The following is a 23,389-nucleotide window of genomic DNA, read 5'->3' as shown; positions in this document are numbered from 1 at the left end:
CTGATGTCAGCAGGCTGAAGCGTGCAATTATGGGTACACATCAGACGATGTGTACACTATGTAGCTCCAATCCGCAGGCTCGGACGACATATCGTCTGATGTGTACCCACTCTTACTGACCATAAGCGTAATAAAAAAAATAATGACTAATGAAAGGAAATCCAACACATAAAACTATTAGTAAACTTAAATAAACTAAAAGAATGGCAGATGTGAATGAAACAGGTTTTTTATGTAAAGGTTTTTAGGATATCCATGCTTCAGTCCAGATGGTAGAATCAGATTGACTGAGGTACTAAATAATCCACCTGTGCCCAAACATAGATATCCTTAAAACCTGGACTGTAATGGTGAAGTTTGGGAAACTCTGTGTTAGGCTAATGAGTAGCACAGCACATTGCGGGTGGCCACTCTGGTTATTATGGTAGTGGTACACGTCGCTGTGTAAAATGGCGGACACACTGGGTTTATTCGATCGCAATCAGCCCCTACTATGTGCGCTCAGGCGGCGTCACGTGATGTAAACAAATTGTACATTTGTCAGTGACAGTGCAACTGCAACCAGGTTATTGCCGCTGGCTGGGGCGCATTTTACTGCGCTCATGGATGCAGCAGCCTCTGCCAATGACCTCAGTTATAGTAGCACACAAGTCCCTATCAGTTTTTTCACAAACTGCCAGTCCCTCATACAGGCAGACACTGGCTTGCCTTCTCTTCCCCACTTTGCTTCTCCCCGTTGTTCCCTCCCACTCCCAGGAGAGAGGGGGCGGAAGTAAACGTGGTGAGAGGACCAAGATGGCGACTCCCTATGTGACCGATGAATCCGGTGAGTGTGGCACCGAGAAAGGTAAATTATTCCTGGATCACCACTAACTTGCATCTAGCTTACAGTCGTATTGTTTTTTTCTTCGTGTATTGATTGGTAACAGTTCTGCCATGTGCAGTGTATTGCTATTCTGCCTAGTGTGTAACCATCCATCCCTCCATCATTGTATGGTCTGGCCGCGCATCCCCATATTCCTGCAGCCATATAATTGTAGTAGTAGTGTACCTCACTCTGATCCAACTATTGTGGCTGTACCCATCTTCTTTACCGATGATATTGTGTTTATGGGGTTAATAGTGCAGATACACGTTTAAATAACATTTAAAGCAAACCTGTTATACAAATGGTCAGGTCAAATTTTATAAAGGAAGCAGTTTCCATTTGCACAAACTGGGCAGATAAATGTTAAAGATATAGCATGTCCCTCCTGGTGCTTTACATCCTGGAAATTTCAGCACTAATTGACAACATTCAAATTAAGTTGCTACATATAAAAGAGGAGAAATGGTCAAAATAGCTTAAAAATTCCACTTAATATATCACAAGATTACACATAATCAGGTTTTGTTTTAGGCACCTGAATGCAGTATGTATTCTTATTAATGAAGCAATTTATATTGTGCATTGCTAGATCAATGTTCTTGTGAACAATGGCTGTGCAACTACAGGTCTGAGAATGCTTTTGCAACCTCCAACTGGTAGGACTTGTAGATTTACAACTGGAGGGCTACAAGTTTTTATCTTTGTTTCAATGATAAAATCACATTTTTTTTTTCAAATAACTCTTATTAAAGCATCATATACATAAAATATTTTGGTTCAAAGTAGAACAATACATATATAAAAGCAAGTACAAAAAAACACAATCTTTTAATAAACTTATAGCCTACATTTATTTTTTCATGAACACAGGAAAAATGTTTTAATATTGCTGACAATTTGAATTCAACAAAAATCCAATTAATATACAGGTTGAGTCTGCCATATCCAAAATGCTTGGGAGCAGAAGTATATTGGATATCGGATTTTGGAATATATGCATAGCATAATGAGATCTTGGGAATAGGACACAAGTCTAAACACAGAATGCATTTATGTTTCATATACACCTTACACACATAGCCTGAAGGTCATTTTATACAATATTTTTAATAATTTTGTGCATCAAACATAATTTGTGTACATGCACAAAATTCATTAGTTTTATATACATTTTATAACACAGGCTGAAGATAAATTTATACAATATTTTTAATTTGTGCATTAAACAAAGTTTGTGTACATTGAATCATCAGAAAGCAAAAGTATCACTATCTCAGTCAAGCTCAAAAAATTCAGTATTCCTGAATATTTTGATACGGGAGACTCAACCTGTACCACAATCTAAAACTAATGACTCTTTTACAGTGTCTTCTATTTCTCTTCATGTTTACAATATTTTATCACCCATTGTGTGTACCTAATCTTGTTGGTCAGTGAAAAGTGTTTCTTCATATTGTGGTGGTGCATGGTGAATAAATGATGTGATGCTTGTCATTTGTAGCTGCAGGTTCTTTGAAATGAAATTCAATCCCGGCGACACTACAATAGTATCCTCTGCCAGAAATGAATACCTTTTTACAGGGCCGGATTAAGGCCCACATGGGCCTGGAGCTGAAAATGTTCAAAGGCCTATACTGAGAAGGGGAAGAGCTGTGATTGGTGCTGTGTGAGTGTGTTCAGAGTCACCTTGGTGTGTGCACCCCCTACACTATGAACAATACATAGAAATAGAAAAATTGCAATAGAAAAACTATTTAAATACTTAAAATGTATGGCCAGTTAGGCAGCTGGTAATCTTGCTGTCATGTTGATGGGCCTATTTTTATGTGGAGGCCTGGAGCTGTAGCTCCATCCGCCCCATTGTTAATCTGGCCCTGCCTTTTTAGAGGATGCAAAAGTTCTATACACAAAAGGCATTTCTTAGTTTTCTGGCATACAATGACACAGATTGGGGCCCATTTATCATTGAATATTAAGTATCCCCCTGATGTATTAAGGAGGGACTGCAGCAGGTACGATACCTGCTGTGATCCCTCCATTACCGCAGGCAGCCCCATCCCCCATCGGTGTCTATGGGGGATACGAAGCTGTCAGATTTACCAATATCTGGAATGCGATACATTCCAGATATTGTCTAACGCCATTTAAAGATGGTGTTAGCCGCTGTAACCTATGGGCTACCATTGCATAATCACCCGGTGGAGGGTTCATCCAGGACCCTCCCCTGGCAGTGGCCGCCAGTCAGCGGGACTGCGCATGCGCAGCAGCCCCGACACTGGCCGGCATCTCTCCGGAGACCACGCAGCTCCTTTCAGAGCCCGTGTCTGTACATGTCCCGAGTGATACAGCCGGACAAAATGATAGCATATTGCAGTGCGATTATGGGCGGTACTGACATGCCCTGGACCATTGCAAATGTGATTACTAAAAAATGGGTGCAGTATTCCGTTAACTGGACTAGAAGTACATACACAGCCTGTTAGTTGAGATCGCAGCGGGGGTTGGGGGGGGGGTGTATCTACTTGGTGTTCTCTGGTTGATAAGCTCTAAAATACAGTCTATTGAAACCCACCTCTTTCAGGGTCCCACACCCTGACTGATAAACAGGCTGAGCAGAACCAGCCTGGAATATGAGGAGAAGCAATTTGTAATGTACTGAAACCCTGTGTAATAAACCAAATCTAGCACATTCCTTCCCAAAGAAAACATATAATTGCTGTAATTAATTTTAAGACCACCTTGTCATCCTATAACTTTGAAGATTTATATGGAACATTGTGTGTTGGAAGGGAGAGGGCACCTACCTGATCAAATTCTGATACCATTAGATTTTATTGGTTACTTTTTTGAATGTGCAGAAGCTTCTGTTTATAGTGTTATCTGTTTAGCACATTTGTTTACTAACCTCTTTCAATGGAAACATCTCTACTAATATAAGGCAAGTGTGCTGGTAAAGAGAGACAGGGGATCTGCCATTACTGGTCCTCAGGGGTCCCATCTGTTCCCTCCCATCCTATAAATAAATGACTGATTTTTACCTTCAGGTTGGAAGGAGGGTTAGAGTAGTTTTATTGTGGATTAAAAGATATAGCTTTTTTTTTTTTTTTGTATTTTGTTGTGGGGGTGCCACACGCAGTAGTAAGCACTGATAGCAGTTGTACTTATTATAGGCTGCTTTATGGTGTGCCTTTTTAAACATTTCAACTGTGAATTTTAAAATTGCCTTTTTTACTTAACAAAGACACCCTTCCTCCCTACCAAATTACATACATATTTTTTTCCTTTTCTTTGACAGGTGTTGCCTTTTTTAGGGAAGGTGTTTAAAAACTATACATGATGATTCCTTGTAAATCGAAGCAGGTGGGCATTAAGCCCAGCTGCTTGGACGTTATTGTGATGTTCTTTTGTTTCATGTACAGTGCATCCCGAAAGTATTCACAGCACTTCACTTTTTCCACATTTTATGTTACAGCCTTATTCCAAAATGGAATAATTTAATTTTTGTCCTAAAAATTCTACACAAAATGGGGTAGATGTATTATAGCGGCACTTAACGTGCCGCTATATCGCTTCCTGCTTTGCCTCTTTACCGAGGCGAAGCAGGAAGCACTACCGATGAGCTGCATAAACATCTCATCGGCCGGAGCAGGGTAGCGATAACTCCCCCCTCCGGCGCTACCCGCGAGACACCGCAGGGAATGCTGATGCGCTCTCTCACTCCCGGCCGCCTCCACTGAGCATGCGTGGGACCTCGCAAGTATCGCGAGATCCCCGCGTGCAGCCTGGAGCCGGTAGCCGCCGCAGAAGGGACAACGCTGTCTCTGCTTTGGAGATAGGGCAGCGCCAGGCTGTAGCTGTCAATAGCGACAGCTACAGCGGGCCGAACAGTCAGGCGATGTGACCGTTCATACATGGCCCAGGTATACCGCCCCTGTCATTTACCGCCCAGCCTCCCGATCATACATTGGGGAGAAGTGGTATCAGCGCACATAAAATGCGCTGACAGCGCTTCAGGGTTTCTTACATCTCCCCAGTACCCCATAATGACAACGTGTAAAGTTTTTTTTTTTTTTTTTGAGATTTTTGCAAATTTAATTTAATAAAAAACCAAAGAAATCACATGTACATAAGTATTCACAGCCTTTGCCATGAAGCTCAAAATTGAGCTCAGGTGCATCCAGTTTCCACTGATCATCCTTGAGATGTTCCTACAGCTTAATTGGAATCCACCTATGGCAAATTCAGTTGATTGGACATGATTTTGAAAGGCATACACCTGTCTATATAAGGTCCCACACTTGACAGTGCTTGTCATAGCACAAACCAAGCATGAAGTCCAAGGAATTGTCTGTAGACTTCCGAGACAGGATTGTCTTGAGGCACAAATCTGGGGAAGGGTACAGAAAAATACCTGCTGCTTTGAAGGTCCCAATGAGCACAGTGGCCTCCATCATCCGTAAATGGAAGAAGTTCGGAACCACCAGAACTTTTTCTAGAGTTGGCCGGCCATCTAAACTGAGCGATTGGGGGGGGAAGGGCCCTAGTCAGGGAGGTGACCAAGAACCGATGGTCACTCTGTCAGAGCTACAGTATTCCTCTTTGGAGAGAGGAGAACCTTCCATAAGGACAACCATCTCTGCAGCAATCCACCAATAAGGCCTGTATGGTAGAATGCTCAGATGGAAGCCAATCCTTAGTAAAAAGCACATGGCAGCCCACCTGGAGTTTGCCAAAATGCACCTGAAGGACTCTCAGACCATGAGAAACAAAATTCTCTGGTCTGATGAGATGAAGATTGAACTCTTTGGCGTGAATGCCAGGCGTTATGTTTGGAGGAAACCAGGCACCGCTCCTCACCAGACCAATACCATCGCTACAGTGAAGCATGGTGGGGGCAGCTTCATGCTGTGGGGATGTTTTTCAGCGGCAGGAACTGGGAGACTAGTCAGGATAGAGGGAAAGATGAATGCAGCAATGTACAGAGACATCCTGGATGAAAACCTGCTCCAGAGCTTTCTTGACCTCAGACTGGGGCGACAGTTCATCTTTCAGCAGGACAACGACCCTAAGCACACAGCCAAGTGGCTTCAGGACAACTCTGTGAATGTCCTTGAGTGGCCCAGCCAGAGCCCAGACTTGAATCCAATTGAATATCTCTGGAGAGATCTGAAAATGGCTGTGCACTGACTCTTCTCATCCAACCTGATTGAGCTTGAGAGGTGCTGCAAAGAGGAATGGGCGAAACTGCCCAAAGATAGGTGTGCCAAGCTTGTGGCATAATATTCAAAAAGACTTGAGGCTGTAATTGCTGTCAAAGGTGCATCAACAAAGTATTGAGCAAAGGCTGTGAATACTTATGTAGATGTGATTTCTTAGTTTTGGGGGTTTTTAAATGACATTTGCAAAAATCTCAAAACTTTTTACACGTCGTCATGGGGTATTGTGTGTAGAGTTTTGAGGACAAAAATTAATTTATTCCATTTTGGAATAAGGCTGTAACATAAAATGTGGAAAAAGTAAAGCGCTGTGAATACTTTCCGGATGCACTTTATGTGCTGGGAAGGACAATTCCCTGTGGATCCAGTGTTTATGAACTTTTGCATCTAGGTGTGCCAAATAAAACTTCATTTTGGAAGGCTCCATGTTACATTTCTACTGCATCGGAAAATACCCCTATTCTAAGTGGACTTCGAGTTATACCCCCAGTTTGCAAACCATGGTTTATTAAGTGCTCTAATTAGGGATGATGAATGATAGTATACTATGGTTTTGTATAGTAGAATAAATAAATATTTGAGATTGACCAAGATACATGGAGTTTTGCAGGCAGAGCTGGGGTGTGCATGGCCAGTGTTCCCGGAAACGGGGGAATGACGCTCCTATTTTTCATGATGACCAGGGTCTGCATCTGTGGACGCAGATTTACTGGCCAGTGCCGCCGCCATTGCAATCGATAGTCGCGATGTTTATCTGATGCAGCATCTACGAACGCTGCACTCGCATTGCTATAGCTGTCAGGAGGCTTCTGCTTCCTATAGACTGCTCCTGCAGGATTTTAATATTTGCTGGACGGTATTACACAGCCACTTCCTTGCGGATGTGCAATACTGTCCATACCTGAATCAGGACCATAGTACATAAATAGTAATCAATGCAAACATAAGAAAAAATTGCTAAATATTGCACAACAAGGGATACAAACTTTACAAACTTTTCTTCATATGCAGTCATAGTACCCATGAATGCAGAGTTGGATGAACCCAATGGTTCAGTGCTGCTGTTAGCAATGGGGAAGAGATGATGGTATAAGTGAGGGAAGGAAAAGCACATGAGGGAAGAGGGCCCTGCTCCTGAAAGCTTGTGATTTTAAGGGGAGGGGCAGACAGACAGGTGACACAGATGAGAGAGTATACGAGGAGCATAAAACAGAGGATGAGAGCTGGAAGGCAATTGGTTAGGAGGAGTGGTGGCAGTCATTCATGAAGCGAAGTGGGGGGGGACATTATTGGGTGAGGGCTTTATAGGTGAGTGTGAAGAGTTTAAATTGGGTTCTGAAGATGAGGGGGTGCTAGTGTAGTGCCTTGTAAAGAGTAGTGGCAGACTTATTGGGAATTTATAAAAGTGTATTCATCATTTTATTTACTCTCTAAATTTAGATTAAAAAAATAATCAGTCTCTTTTCATACACTGGCTGCTCATAAATTGTTTAGCAACGTTCCTCACAGTGACTGCAGATGTTTGATGGAATCACCGTGTTCCGATAATTATTTTTATCTTCCTTATTAAGCGGTTTCTATATTAAAGATATCTATATTTTTGGTGGCAATCTATATCCCTAAATATATGGTTTGCTTTGTCTCCCTCAGACACACAGTAGACGGGCTCTGGTAGAATAGCCTTTTACAAATGTAGATCTTTTGTACTCACATAGAGAGGTTCATGTGGCTGCCATCTCTACAGTGACAGCACATGGTTTATTTTTCATGTCCTTGTTGAATCGCACCTAATTGAAGAAGCCTGTGGGCTTGGCTCTCCAGTTCTTTATACTGTGGAGTGTCTGCATTTATACTCTATCTAGTGCAGTGGTGTCAAACTCTGGCCCTTCAGCTTTTGTGGGACTACATATCCCAGAATACCCTGCCACACTTTTAGAATGTCACTTCCTAATAGCAAAACTGTGGCACTGCATGCTGGGATGTGTAGTTCCACTGCAGCTGTTGGGCCTGAGTTTGACACCACTGATCTATTGTTACCAAGTAGAAGACCCTTCCTGTGAATGTATGGCGCTACACAACCCTGGTGGCACCATATAAATAACATCTTAATTGTCAATGTGTACTTTATTCTTAGCATGACCTATTTATAAACATTATGCTGTAGGATGGCCCTAGAAAACCTGTTTTCACAATCATTCAATAAAATTCAAGTGTCCAGAATGTGTCTCTGCATCTGACCAGGCACAGACTTGGTGCATGGGAAAGCAGCTCGCTCTCATTCTATGTGATACATGCATTGGTCAGTACATCCCGATTTCTTTTCTTTTTTTTTTTCCTCAACAAAAACATTTCAATTTATACCGTTTGCTAGGCCAATTATGTTTATAGAACCATAATATCTTGTTCTTGTTTTTTCATTGGCTATGTATCAGTAAATTCAATTAATATAGTATATATACAATGTTTCTCTTCCTGCCTTGAGCAGCTGCTCTTCTTGGTTCTAGCTTTGGAATGAGCAGTGTGATACATTTCAAGGGCTGCATGTGCCGCCCACTGACTCAAAAAGGCCACAGGCTGCTGGAACAGGCACAACACAATTCTGCAGACAGGTGTCCATCATTCAACCCGTTGCCCTCAAACACAGATAACTAGTGTATAATAGGGCCTGCCTAAAATTCCTTCATTTGCTACAGTGAAGTAAGCAGGAATCCTGCAGCTCTGTAAAGAATGCGTGAGAGCGTGAGGTGCAGTCTGTACGTTCCTCTGACCTGATGTGATGCTAGACTAACTGCCTGCGATATGTAGAGAAAGCCGTATGATGTGTGAATTGGCTGCTCGTAAACAAATAAGATCAACTTCAGTCTTATTCACTGTTTTTACAGACCACCAAGCTTCACCTGCAGCTCTATTATTTAGTAACAGCTTCTGCCATGAGTTATGCTTGATCAGGAAAATAAAGTGATGTATAAATTCTGAGGACCACCTGTTGTCCATCAATGTGTATATTTCAGATTTGCGATATCTTAATATGTGATACTGTATATCTGTTTTCCGCTAAACACCTCCTGTATATTATTTTTATTATATAATTGTCCTTTATGGATATTATGAAAGTACAGTATTGTGTAATGTGTTCTCTGTGCTGCATTTTATTAGGATGTGGTTTGTATTTTCTTGGCTATGAGAAAGCAGGATAAATGTTTTTTTTAATTTAGCATCTTTGGATGCAGATTCAAACCCCATAAATCATTTTGCACATACAATTAGTAAGGTTGTGTGTGTGTCTGTGTGTGTTTACAAATGTGTATTTGATTTGTATTATTCAATTTGCGGAGACACTATATTGGATGGAGTGAACGTTGTGGAGGATTTTTGGCTTTCTTGCTTGTTTATCATAGTTTTTTAATTTACTAACACTTCCTATAGTATTTCTCCTAACTAGCATTTATTTCTACTAGACCCCTGTCTAAGCTATTTTAAGCTTTTTGTCAGAGCAGTATACAAAGAATGCTGAGATATTAGTGGATGTGTTGGTAGAGTTGAGTTACAAATGAGCTTATTGTACAGTAAGTGGAGCAGATGACCTATAAATAGAGACAAATGCACAGAGTGTGGACTGCAGCAGGGGCACCATTAAAGAGAGGAATCATTATGTGTATGAGCACTGAGCTTCTACACTACCAGACACCTCCATCCCTGGTCTGTAAAAGCTTGTTGCTGGTTATGACTGTTATCAGCCCAGAGTTTGATAGGTGGAAGTGCCATAGAAGGCTGCATGTGAATGAATAGACATGAGGCCCTCACAAACTGTCATACGCAGCCTTTTATAACACACATATCCCTTTTTCCTGGCTGATTTCTGGTGGAAGCAGCAATTGGAGATTACAGCGAGATTGTGGGGCCCTTTTAGAGACAATCTGTGATTCAGCTACATAGATGTTTGGAGGCCATGCTCTTATATTCCATTTTATGACATAAATGTGTAATGTGCTTTATAATCAATATGTCTACAATAATTTTACACACAGATTGATATCAATCAAAATATTTGTTTCTAAGTAATACAAATGTACATGCAATATTTAGGGGCATATGTATCAAAGCTGTGAGAGAGAATGTACTAACCAATCGGCTTCCAATTGACATTTTGCAGGCTGTTTTAAATATGATAATTGGGAGCTGTTTGGTGATTTATTTGTTACAATTTTATCTCTCTCACAGCTTTGATACATAGGCCCCTTAGTATTGATCTTCTAATACAGTTTTCTTTTCCTCTTTACTTAAAGGGAAGTACATAGCAGCCACTCAGCGTCCAGATGGCACCTGGAGAAAGCAGAGGAAAGTAAAGGAGGGATATGTCCCCCAAGAAGAAGTCCCAGTGTATGTATTTCACATTCCCAAACATATCTAATCAAAGAGATTCTGTGTAACAGCAGATGTCACCATGCTAGCAGACCAATGTGGTGACACAGACATAACAGTTGTTTTAAGTTGAAACCATTTACTTACTAATGTAAACTGTATAGAGAATTTAAAGTACATGTTCCATACTAACTGCAGGGGCCAAGAAGAGCACTCTCCCTCTCTCATCATTTTACCATCTATATATGCCAAAATGGACATGTATAAATATCCTCCTTACTGAGAGATGGTGCCTGCTCCGGCCTAGTGATTGAGGCAGGAGTTGTCCTTTTTGGTTCCTGGCTCCCTGATCAGAAAGCATTCATACAGGACGCAGTACTCCACTATTGCAGGATTTGCTAGGTGCTTCCACATTCCATAAGGAATCTCTCTGGGCTCTGAGTGGATTTCCTTATGAAAGAGTGATACTAGGGACGTGCAGAGTCAGGGCCAGATTAAGGCTTGTGGGGGCCCTGGGGCAACTAAATTGTGGGGGCGCCCATCAAGCCACATGGAGCCTACCTCCCCCGTCACACGTTAAACACACACATACACATTAACACATATACATACACAGTATACACACACTTAACACATACTGTATATCCAATAACACATACACACATAAACACACATATATATATATATACATATATATATATATATATATATATATACTTGCATTCTATGCAGCTGCTCACTTCATTAGGCCCCGCCCCCTTACGCTGTAATGCCGTGATTCGCGGGTCATATGGTGGTGGGGCTTATCGTGATGGCTCCGCCCCCATTTCGGCCACGGGGGGGGGGTTCTAGGTGCTCAAAACCCCCCTTCCTGCATGCTCTAGTGTTGGGGGCCCCTCTGTGTGTGGGTGCCCCGGGACAACCGCCCCTCCCCCCTTAATCCAGCCCTGTGCAGTGGAGTTCTAAATCTGGTTTTCTCAAAGCTCTATTATATATCTATTAGGAACTACTATATGTATGTTTCTAATATATACATTCTACACTAAATCTTTTAGTGCAGTCAACACCTATAGGAATTTATAGTAAGAACATTTTATTTTTGTCCCTGTAACTAGTGAAGTACACACGTTTGGTAGCCTTACAGGCAAGGAAATCAGTTTGTCGATGCTCTACTTACCCGTGTTTGCTCATTTTCCAATATATTTGTATCCATTTCAAACAAACACATTTTTCCCAATAAAAACAATGTAGCATGGGGTAGGCTAAAAATAAAGAAACTATGACCAGCAAATCTGGGACAGATACCTGATCTGTTCATAAGGGCCATGAACAAGTGAAATATTTGGTTGTGACGGGCTACCGTTATTACACACACACACACACACACACACACACACACACATAATATAGTTGCGTTCGTTGGACCGGCACTCCACTGAACTGGATAAAAAATACTCCCGTGCCTTCAGAGAATAAATGTAAAAAATAGCAAAGTCCGCGGCACTTGAAGATTTGAAAAGTTATTTAATGGGTATTTCACACATATATGACCGACGTTTCGGAGCCACACGCCCCTTTCTCAAGGTGAACAAAGGGGCGTGTGGCTCCGAAACGTCGGTCATATATGTGTGAAATACACATTAAATAACTTTTCAAATCTTCAAGTGTCGCGGACTTTGCTATTTTTTTTATATATATATATATATATATATATTTTTATTATAGTGTGTGTGTTCTGCACTATTTTTATATAATTTTTTTTTTGTTTCCCCTGCAGATATGAAAACAAATATGTCAAGTTTTTCAAAAGCAAACCATCACTTCCCCCTGGCCTAAGTCACACTGAGACCCCTGCTAACAAAGCGCAGACCACCACCAAGGCAGACTCAGAAACCACTTTGTCTAAAACAGCAAAGAGGAATATTAAGCGCAAAGAGAAGCGAAAACAAGACAAAGGCGAGCGGGATGCAGTGGAGGATTCCAGACAGGAGCTGGAGAGAGTGAACATCTCAGAAACCACAGTGCAGAAGAACAAAGCAACTAATGAAAACCCTTCAGCTGAGAAGGCCAAGAAAATCAAGAACCTGCGTAAGAAGCTTCGGCAAGTGGAGGACCTACAGCAGAAAATAGACTCAGGCGAGATCAAGCTACCGTCCAAAGAGCAGTTAGAAAAGTTGTCCAGGAGGAAAGCAATAGAGGAGGAGATAGAGGACCTGGAACTGGACTTGTAGAAGCCCTAAAAAAGCTGTAGTGGAAGGCATTTCATCATGGGCTATAATGCCAGAGGACATATTTAGTATTATTCTCTCTTGTTTTCCTGTTAGGTTAATATTGCATTGTACTTTTTTTTTTTTCAAAGGATAAAGTTTTGATGCAAAATTTACCATTTCCAACTCCTTGCAGGACACCTGATCTTTTGGATCTATTTTTGAGCAATTTTTTACTCTCTGGCACTTAAATGAGGACTACAATTTGATACAATAGATGCAATGTACACAAGTGAATGTGGCACAGCTAGAACATGTCTGTTGGCACTCAGAGACCATGTACAGTAGAGTAGAATGGCACTTGGAAATTGTAGAGAAATTGCCACACCGTGTCTATCCAAACAATGCGTCTTGCTGCTGGAACAGAAGTCTATGTGGTAGGCTGATGGGTCACGAAGCAAATTAGGATTTGCGAACAATGTTTCAATGTGCGCATACTACAGTATAAAGCAATAATGAGTATCGTAAATTACATTCATCTATTTCTTAGAGAAATGAAATGGCAAAGATGACCCATAGGAAAATTATTGAAACAGAATAACTTGTACCATTATTATATTGAAATGACCTGAGCTATTCTTAGGAGTATCATGATGTATGGATATCCAGGGTCACTCTGCAGTAGACACTGTTGCGTTTGTTTCTCCTTGATATTTATTTGCTACATGATAAGCTTTTCAAAGGTTTCCTTAAATATGATAACCTTTCCCCAAAACCCTTGAATACTGGAGCAAGCTGTGATGTCTTGGCTGTATAGTCAATCATTGTTCCCTGTAATTTTAATCAGTGGAATATGTTTACCCTGATTTATCAGCTCTAACTTCCAGGCTGAATGAAACTTGCCCATAGTTTTGTAATTGTAGAATAGACAAAATAAATGAATTGGGGTTATAGATTCACCAAATCCAAAATACAGAAAAATTATTTTACAATTTACCCTTGTGTAGAATTTAGCTGGCAAATTATGGTTCTGATGTCAAACTCTGTTTGCAGAACATTTGTTTAATTGCAGAACATTTGTTTAATGGGAGTTGATATTATCATTTGACCTGAGCTTCTCTAAATAATTAGTGTACCCCAGGTTTCTCCAAGCGGTAACAGTCTGCAATGAGGCATGTGCTGCAATGCAATACCATTTATTTGTATGAATTTTCAAAAAGAAACCTGGATATAAGCTATTTTCAACAGAGAGCCCCTACTGTATTTGCTTTTCTTAATATTTGTGGAGGTGCCATGATTCTTCTTTTTATTGAGGTGAAAATTAATTTCAGCCATCCTCAACACATCTCTAAAATTTGAGATTACCATTGTTTTATTCCTAATTTACAGTTCTACAAACAGATGTTTTTTTATTTTTAAATGTTTCACTGTAATGTCAGACTGTAGATTATTATTATTATTTTTTTTTTTAAAGATGGACTCAAAGTGGTGGTCCACTATCCTGGATTATCTTCGAGTATTGTGTACAAAAGAATACAATAGAACATACAGCACCTCTAATAGCCGGGGAGCCCTAATCCAGATTCTGGAACTTTGGGTTTCTAATAAGAAACTGAATTTTTGAGCTACTGTAGTTTATCACATTTGACTTAATTGCATTAGTGCTGCCTACTAAATTGAGAATCTTCCTCCCTGGCCAATTAAATGAGTGGAACAGACTTGCACTGTCTTCTACCTGCACCTCTGACAAAAATGGACCAGTCTAGAGTAAACATGATCAGGAAATTCTAACTCAAATCAATGTTCTACTCTTGTATACACCCATCAAATAACATGCTTCATGTGCATTTTGTTCAATGTGATCATGATTGGTTACTAAGAGTAAAATAAAAAAGATGTATATACATAGAAGTACATATAAGTTAGGATACCTGTAAAATACTAAATTTAAGATGTTCATAAATGGGCCTTATTCCGAGTTGAACGTAAATGCAAGTTGCAACTTTTTCCAGCAGCAACTTGCAGTTAGTGCGCGTGAGCACCTTTTTGCATTGTGTGTCTTTTCCGACTTGCAATTTGGAATTGCAACCATGTATAACTAAAGTACAGTAACGCGTGTGGACGCGATTGTTTCTGGCTGGCGGGACCTGACTTGCGGATATTGAAAGCATAGTGCAAGTTGCAAACCGATGATGACTACGGACGCAAAGCTGCATCTTATTGGATGAAAGTGACTAAAACACACATTAATGCAGCAACTGTGTCCAGGTTACTTGTTTTACATAAAGTATGCTTCTAACTCTCTTGGGGAGGGGAATGCTACCCATATGTTTTTAAGTGGTATTAAAACAAATTATTTTATGTTTGTGTCTGGTTTGCTTAGCATTTTATATTCTCCAAGGCACTTGGGTACTATCTGCACTATACAGCCATTTAGTGTATGTGTTGTGTACTGCGATTGTTAGCATTTTTGTTGGCTCACACTGAAGCCACACCTCCAGTCGTGTTCCTGGTGCACCACTCACAGGCAGAGGACTGTCACAGCTGCTGACTTGCACATGTGGCCAACTCTGGTTGCAGAATGCACCTTTTTTTTTTGTTTCAATTCTGTTTTCACATACAACTTTGAATAAGGCCCTATGTGTGGTCCTAGTTAGCCACCTTACTCCTGTTTACCAACGTTTCATCTCTGTATAATTTAATCCCCTCCCATTGTGTGGAAAGATGCACCATATATTTAAACTGTTGTACTGTCTGTTACTTTTTTTTGTTGTTTTTTTTATGATGATAAAACAGAAGGTGTAATAAAACATACCTTGTTGCACCACTGATCTGTGGAATTGTCTTTTCAGCAGCACATTATGGAATCTAACACTAGGGGGACCTGATATATTCTAGTGGGGTCCTTAATACCAGCTAGATAAATACAACAATCTGTGATCCTGATGATCATTAATGTATTTGATTACAAATGTAATGACATTCAGATATTTTTTAAATAATTATTGCTGAAGTTATAATTTTGTAATTTATGTTTCTCTTTGGTGAGAAGACCAAGCTAGTTCATACATTAGAGCAAAGACAAACTGTAGAGTCTTTACTGCTGGGTTAAAGGCACAAAATTGTATGTCATTGAAAAGGATATATGGTGCCTTTGTAAAAATGATGGTGTGTATATTACTAGATGCTCTCCCCAGCACTGTCTAGGTTTTTATTTGTTCTCTTGTCTCTCGGTTTCCTCCTCCTCTCTTCAGTGCTCCCCACACTCTTTCCCCCATATCTGTTCTCTTCTCGTACAAGCATTTGTTTTTATTAAACAGATTATTCTTAGCATTACATTTTTTCTTTTCATCTTTACGATTGTACATTTTGGGATGTCCTCCCCTTTTCTTCTTTACAAAGTGTTATCTCCTCTGTATTTGGCCTGTGCATCCCTGTGTGCCTTTTTCCTTTCTTCTATACTGTTATACATTTTTGGTTGTGGATAATGTTGTGATGTTGTTATTGGTTAATATACAGCAGTGTCTGTGGTTTCATCATCAGGTGGTATGTTTTGAGTAAGCATGGGACATTACAGAAGTGTTTTGGAGACTGTAAATGTGTGTTAATCCGGAACGCTTCAATTTAAGCAGTCCATACATCTGAGTTGCGTTTCTCTGATCCGATCTGCCGCTTGGAATTGTTGAGGAATCGGGTAAATTCTGCATGTTAAAAATCCCCAATTTGCTGGTTCTGACCTTTTTGGGTCCAGATCAGGGAATCGAGATCTTTCAACATGTTGAACAATTCCTGATTCCCCAACCCCATTGTCGGCAGAACGGGTAATTGCCCCAATCAGTCATAGCTGTATGGGGACCATAACACCGTCACAAGTGGGAGGGTTCAGAGTTAATACCAACATGATCACTCTTATCACTCTTCAGCTTTATATGTGTGTGTGATATGTATACAGACATACGTTTTCTATCGGCGCTAACCATAATATACTGCAAATCTGTATGTATCTAGCATATTATATATTTCTTCAGGGTCCATAGGCTCCACAGGGAGACTTTGGGGTGTAGGTGGTGGATCTGGAATCCGGGCATCACGCAGTTAAGTTTTCAGCTTCCAGAATGCACTGGCCCACTCTCCCTATACCCCGCCCCCGAGCCAGAGGCACCTCAGTTTCGTTGGTGCCCGGCCGGAGTCTGTCACCATTACGCAGGGGGCTGCTTAGGGAGCCCTAAAGCCTTTTATTTTATGATTTCATTTATTTATCTTTTACTGCTTAGAGTGCGCAGCAGCAGACTGTCCATAGGATGTCTGCGCTGCTTCTCTGTCACCTCTCCAGTGCAGCGACGCCAGTTCAGGCTGGGGATCTCGGCGGGCATCTCGGGGTCAGTGTTAGCCAGGTCCCGTGGGAGAACCCAGACTGCAGCCAGACGTTTAGGGGACAGGTAAGGCGGGTCACCGTTTGCGGTGACCCGTGTGTTTAGCAGTCATACCTCCGGTCTCAGGGGACAGACCGGAGGTGCTGAGTGTGGACGCAGGCTCTAGCCACCGCGCTCCCCTAGACCACCAAGGACAATTGGTGCGGGAACCAGAGTCCCGGGGGTTAAATAATCAGCAAGGTGAGACAGCTTCCCCATTTATAGCGACCCCTCAGCTCAGGGCGATTTTCCTCTGAGGTCTGGCTTCTCTGAGCTGTTATCCGACCACGTCCCCTCTGAGGTCTCCGGCGGCCGTTTTCTTGCAGTGGCATAGTCGCAGCTCTCAGGATAACGCGAAGTCCAGTCCCCCTACATACCTCTCCCTGGAATTAGTGTATGTAGCGCTATAGCCTACCAGACACTGAGTCTGTGTAGTTGATTGTAGTGCCAATTTGCAGTGTTATTTATGCATTGTATGTGACTTGTGTAGTAGAACACATGGCTGCTGCCTGGCAATCGCCTGGTAAGAGGTATCAACCTCAAAGGTGTTTTGACCTCAATGTTACCCATTTCCTGAGGCTCATTGTAAAAAAAAAAAAAAAAATGGGAATCGCCCCCTGCGGTGGCTTCCCACGTTGCACATTTAATTAAAAGTGCTACATTACCTATGCCTTCCATCTCTTCCTTAAAAGATCCTACAGATTGGAAGGTGGAAACTTGCTTGAAATCTATATACTCCCTTTCAGGGGCTGTTGCTCACCTGCCAATGGCTATTTCATGGGTTGCTAAAGCTATAGAGAGCTGGGCCGTTGCACTTGAGGACTCCTTCCCCTCAGAAGCTACTGGGGATCAGGTGTCATTGGTGGGTCACATTCAGGATGTGGCTGCATATATTGGAGAGGCTGCTCTGGACGCCAGTCTATTGACCTCCAGAGTCTCGGCTGTGTCTGCTCGCCATTCCCTGTGGCTGCGCTCTTGGGTGGATGCTGATTTTAAGAAAGGCCTGGAAGCCTTACCCTTCAGTGGGGAGATCTTGTTTGGCCCAGATCTGAACAAGATTGTTGGTACATTGGCAGCATCGAAATCAGCATTTCTGACTTCAGCATCTGCTTCTTGAAAGCCTTGAGGCCGACTACTTCAGTTCGCCAAGTGCTGGTGTCAAACCACCACGGACGCGTAGGTAAGAGAAGTGGTTTCACGGGTATGCCCTCTCATTCCTTCGAAGACCTCCTCACCAGTTTTTTCTGCACAGGCCGTCCTTCAGACATGAACAAGGCCTTATAGATACAGAAAGCCATACAGTCCTTGCTGCAAGCAGGGGTAAGTGTGCCAGTCCCGCTATCTGAGCAAGGGACTGGTTATTATTCTACTCTTTCTGGTTCAGAAGCCGAATGGCTCTCATCGGCCTATCATCAACCTCAAATCCCTGAACAAATTCCTCAGGGTGCATATGTTCAGGATGGAAACCGTACGCTCCATCATACTGGCTTTGGAACCTGGGGATTTTATGGTATCGCTGGTTATTCAGGACGCATACCTACATGTCCCTATAACGCCCTCTCGCCAGCATTATCTCAGGTTTGCTATACTACAGCAACACTTCCAGTTTCGGGCTCTGCCCTTTGGCCTGTCCACAGCTCCACGTGTATTTACCAAAGTTATAGCTATCATGGTGGGCCATCTGTGGAGTCAGGGTGTCCGACTGCTTCCATACCTGGATGACCTCCTGTTGTTGGCGGGTTCTCCAGAGGTGCTTTGCCACCACCTGAAATGGACAATTGCTTTTCTACAGGCACACGGGTGGTTAATCAATTGGAAAAAGTCCTCCCCGAATCCCTCACATAGGATGGGTCATCTGGTAGCCCTACTGGATTCTCAACAGCAGAGAATATTTCTTACTTCAGAAAAGATCTCCACATTACAACTACGAGTACACAGATGCCTCCACAGTCGCCAGGTGTCAGTCCACTCAGCAATACAGGTTCCGGTGTTCCATGGTGTCCACCTTCGACATGGTGGAATATGCTCAGTTTCATTCAAGGCCTCTGCAGTGACTGATCCCCTCCAAGTAGAATGGATCACCCCACCGGATCAAAGCTCAGACAGAGGTGCTCTCTTCGGAGGTGTGTCTGTCTTGGTGGCTACTGACATCTCATCTAACCAAGGGTTGCCCCTTTTGGATCCTTGACTGGGTAATCCTAACAACGGACGCCAGTCTTCGGGGCTGCGGTGCAGTGACTGGTCCGCATTCCTTTCAGGTCACCAATCGAAGCAACCCTACCAATCAACATATAGGAACTTTGAGTTGTTTACGGGGCCCTCAAGCTGGCCAAACGCATACTTCAGAGAAAACCCATGCAAATTCAGTCTGACAGCCCAACAGTGACTTACATCGACCATCAAGGAGGCACTCGAAGTTGGGCAGCAATTACAGAAGTGTCACTCATTCTGAGATGGCAGAGTGTCATCTGCTGGCCAATTCGGCAGTATTCATACTGGGAGTTCTCAATTGGGAAGCAGACTTCCTCAGCTGTCATGACGTGCATCTCAGGAAATGGTCTCTTCACCAAGAGGGTTTTCAACTCCTGGTGGACAAATGGGGCCTCCCAGCGGTGGACCTCATGGCCTCCCGACACAATCACAAACTACCAGTGTACGGATCCAAGACAAGAGATGCCGAGGCAACCTTGGTGGACGCTCTGTCAGTAATGTTGGCCTTTCAGTTTGCGTACCTATTTCCTCCAGTCTCCCTGCTTCCTCGAGTTCTTTGAAAGTTCAAACAAGACGGAGGCACTGTCCTGCTGGCGGCTCCAGCCTAGCCCAGATGTCATTGATACTCAGATCTTCAGAGTCTCTCCATCGACACTCCGTTCCTGTTGCCTCAACGTCCGGACCTGTTGTCTCGGGGCCCTTGCCTTTACCCGTACCTGGATTGTCTGTCTTTGACGGCTAGGCTCTTGAGTCATCCCTCCTAAGGTCCAAAGGATTCTCTAGCTCTGTCATCAACACGATACTTAGAGTGTGTAAGCCAGCTCCTGCTAGAATCTACCATAAAGTGTGGCATACATATTTCCAGTGGTGTCGTCCCAGAGATTTTGACCATCAGGTGTTTCGGATTTCCAGAGTCCTGGCCTTCCTTAAAGCTGTATTGGACCTTGGCCTCCTCCTGGCTTCACTGAAAGTGCATGTATCTGCTTTGTCAGTATGGTTCCAACGTAGAATTGCTCCGTTACCGGATAGCCACATCTTCCTGCAGGGTGTCCTCACTTTGTCCCCCCATTGGCTCCTTGGGACTTGGCAGTGGTTCTTCGGGCCCTCCAGGGTCCTCTTTAAACCCCTAGATTCGGTGGAACTCAAGTGGTTAACAGCAAAGATGATTTTTTTTTTTTTCTGGCTATAGCGTCTGCCAGAAGAGTGTGAGATTTAGGGGCGCGCTCCTGTCGCTCCCGTTTTCTGATATTTCACCAGGACAGGGCAATGCTTCAGACTCGCCCTGGATTCCTTCCTAAAGTTGTTTCTAGTTTCCACATTAATGGGGAAATTATAGTCCTGGCCTTTCAATCACCAGCATCTCAGCAGGTAGGCCTCTTTGGATGTGGTCCGCGCCCTCTGGATTTATGTGGACCGTACCAGTTCCCTTCAGAAATCAGACTCATTATTTGTGTTCTATGGATTTCACAAGAAGGGATGGCCAGCCAGTGAGCAAACATTGGCTAGATGGCTTTGTATGGCTATCTCAGAGGCTTACACACAGACCGGTCTTCTTGTTCCGGCTTCTGTTACTGCTCCTTCTACTCGGTCTGTGGGTCCCTCGTGGGGAGCTCGCCATGGCACCTCGGCTGTTCAGCTTTGTAAGGCGGCCACGTGGTCTTCTGTCCAGACCTTTCTGAGGTTCTATGCTTTTGATACCTTCGACTCTCAGGATGTTTCATTTGAGTGCCGGATTCTCCTGTCGGTGCAGGAGCGTCCCCACCCTTAAAAGAACTGCTTTGGGACATCCCCAAGGTCTCCCTGTGAAGCCTATGGACCCTGAAGAAGAAATTGAGTTATGGTAAGAACTTACCTTTTGCAAAGGATAGGGTGGGGAACTCTTAGGCGCTAGTTATCCCACAGCAGCTAGTGCAGTGCCTCAGGTCCAAAGATAAATGTGCAAAATAAAGGGGGGTGAGGCAGATGACTCTTAGCGCTGGGATAAAAGACAGAGGGAAATATGTATATACAAAGTGATAATTTTAATGATATCCAAAATGTATAATAATCAATAGACAATATGCAGAAAATAATGTACCAACAATGATAAAATCCAGATAACATCTATAAAAGATCTAATGAAAGCATAAAAATAGCTCTACCCCATGAAAAGTGAGCACATAAAATAGATGATTAAAACGTACCCAAGAAGTGTGCAATGGGACCCCTAGGTCACCGGTTCCCTTGAAATTCTGGATATTTCTAGGGGGTCATACAGCGTCCCAAAGCTTACAATTGTCCAGGGGAGTTTTCTTAAGTGGTCCATGCACCTGCCGCCGACGCATTTCGACCCACCGGTCTTTGTCAAGGCATGGCTTGTGTGTGGGAGAATTTACCTTAAATAGGGGAAATAACAAGTACTTCCTGTGTGATCCCGGAAGTGGGGCATGTTAATCACTGGTGGAGAAAAAAACTCTCTAAATGCTAGTCAGCTGAAGGAACTGTCCAATTTGTTACACCTAGGTTGGGCTGTAATAAAGCTGACTAGTCTTACTAATACATATATAACTTAAAAACGGGACCTGAGGCAGTGCACTAGCTGCTGTGGGATAACTAGTACCTAAGAGTTCCCCACCTTATCCTTTGCATTCAGTTTTTCATCACCCAGGGTTTCTTCCAGGCTGCTTTGAACATGTTTTCCCATATAGAAAGTAGAAAGAATATGGTCAGAGATGCTTTTGATGACTTTATTACCAATATCAAATTAAGGGATGAAAATTTAGAAACGACCATGAAAAGACTAGAGAATTGGTTAATGAAAGAGAACAAAATCTGGTGGGAAGTCACAACCCTAGAGAAATACCAGGTGGTACAACTTATTCCAAAAGGCCTGAAAATTAACAAAACACCCTCCTCCAATGACACCAATACTCGGTTCCATGAAGAATGGAGCCAAATATTAAGAACATGCTCCTTTTCACTCATGGATTTGGTTCTGAGTGAAAGGAGAAAATCAATGAAGAAATTGAGGTCTTACAGACCCTGGTAAAGCCTTTTCAAGAGCAGGAGGATTTTATTATGTTAGAAGGAAAATTTCAAAGTAAAATACAGAAAGAAACAACTAAACTTATACAAAATAAACAGAGGAAACTTAAAGGATCAAAATCGTATATTCATCCTTAAAAAAATTAAAAAATGAGGGATAACAGTAAAAAAAGATCCCCTACCCGAGATACAGATAAAGAGAACAGAATAAATAAGGAGACTCCGTATTATGAAGACCGGATGAAAAGAAGATTCGAAGAACGTAAGGATAAACAAGAGAAGGGGTACTAAGGAAGAAGGTATCCATATAGAAGATTAGAAAACCATGATGAGGAAGAATGGCAACAACCAAGAAGGCCCTGGAATTCAAGAAGACCACGTTTCCAGCCGAGGAATAACCCGATACAGCTACACAATAGATATGAGTGACAACAAGAAGAAACCCCCCCCCCAGCTATACGACGACCCCAAGGTACAACAGACTATGTCCTAAAAGACCGAGGGGAAAGAGGGGTGGGATTAGAAAGACCAGATCAAAAAAGAAAGAAGAAATCCTGACAGAATAGAGAATATGTAAAATATGCCTGAGATTGGAGATAAACAAAAATATTCAATTTAAGTTCAAGACCTCTAAATAAAGAGGAGGAAAATATATTACATAAAAGTCTGAAATATGCTCCTACCCATACAAATGATCCCTTCGATACCTTTATCGATCTACAAAAATATACAAGGAAAATAACATTGAGGAGATTTTTTGCAAAAAAAACCAGGTGAAGATGACATTAATGTGAATCAAGTAGAGAGATCAAAATTTAAGAAAAAATCTACTTTTTACCCAACCCACTTCGAAGGCAACTTTGTGGAAACTTTTTCCAATTTAGTCCAAGAAGATCTGGGAAAACTTGGAAAACAGAAAAATAAAAGTGGAAGAAACTATATGCCTGGGAATATTACCAATAAGGAAAGAAAATCTCTAAAGGACCTACAGAAAGATACCTCTATAGTTATCAAACTGGCCGATAAAGGCGGAGGGGTCATAGTGATGGACCGGGATAAATATGATGGTGAAATTCTCCATCAACTGTC

The 23,389-nt window shown here is 42.2% G+C and overlaps 1 protein-coding gene across 2 annotated transcripts; it reads left to right on the top strand.

Moving 5' to 3' along the window:
* The first annotated feature begins 660 nt into the window (after positions 1-660).
* Positions 661-15,528, top strand: PYM1 (PYM1 exon junction complex associated factor). 2 transcript variants are annotated; one of them, XM_088473146.1, is made up of 3 exons: positions 661-826; positions 10,371-10,464; positions 12,224-15,528. In XM_088473146.1, exons 1-3 carry the CDS (start codon positions 796-798, stop codon positions 12,675-12,677), a joined length of 579 nt encoding a protein of 192 aa, XP_088329272.1. In that variant the 5' UTR covers positions 661-795; the 3' UTR covers positions 12,678-15,528. The 2 variants fall into 2 exon arrangements, with proteins under 2 accessions (XP_088329272.1, XP_088329271.1); XM_088473145.1 differs by having other exon boundaries at positions 662-847; positions 12,224-15,527.
* Positions 15,529-23,389: the final 7,861 nt, after the last annotated feature.

This window comes from Taudactylus pleione, unplaced genomic scaffold (assembly GCF_031769625.1).
Source record: "Taudactylus pleione unplaced genomic scaffold, aTauple2 ptg000130l, whole genome shotgun sequence".
In the NCBI taxonomy this organism is placed as follows: Eukaryota; Metazoa; Chordata; class Amphibia; order Anura; family Myobatrachidae; genus Taudactylus; species Taudactylus pleione.
This window is presented reverse-complemented; position numbering and strand designations above follow the sequence as displayed.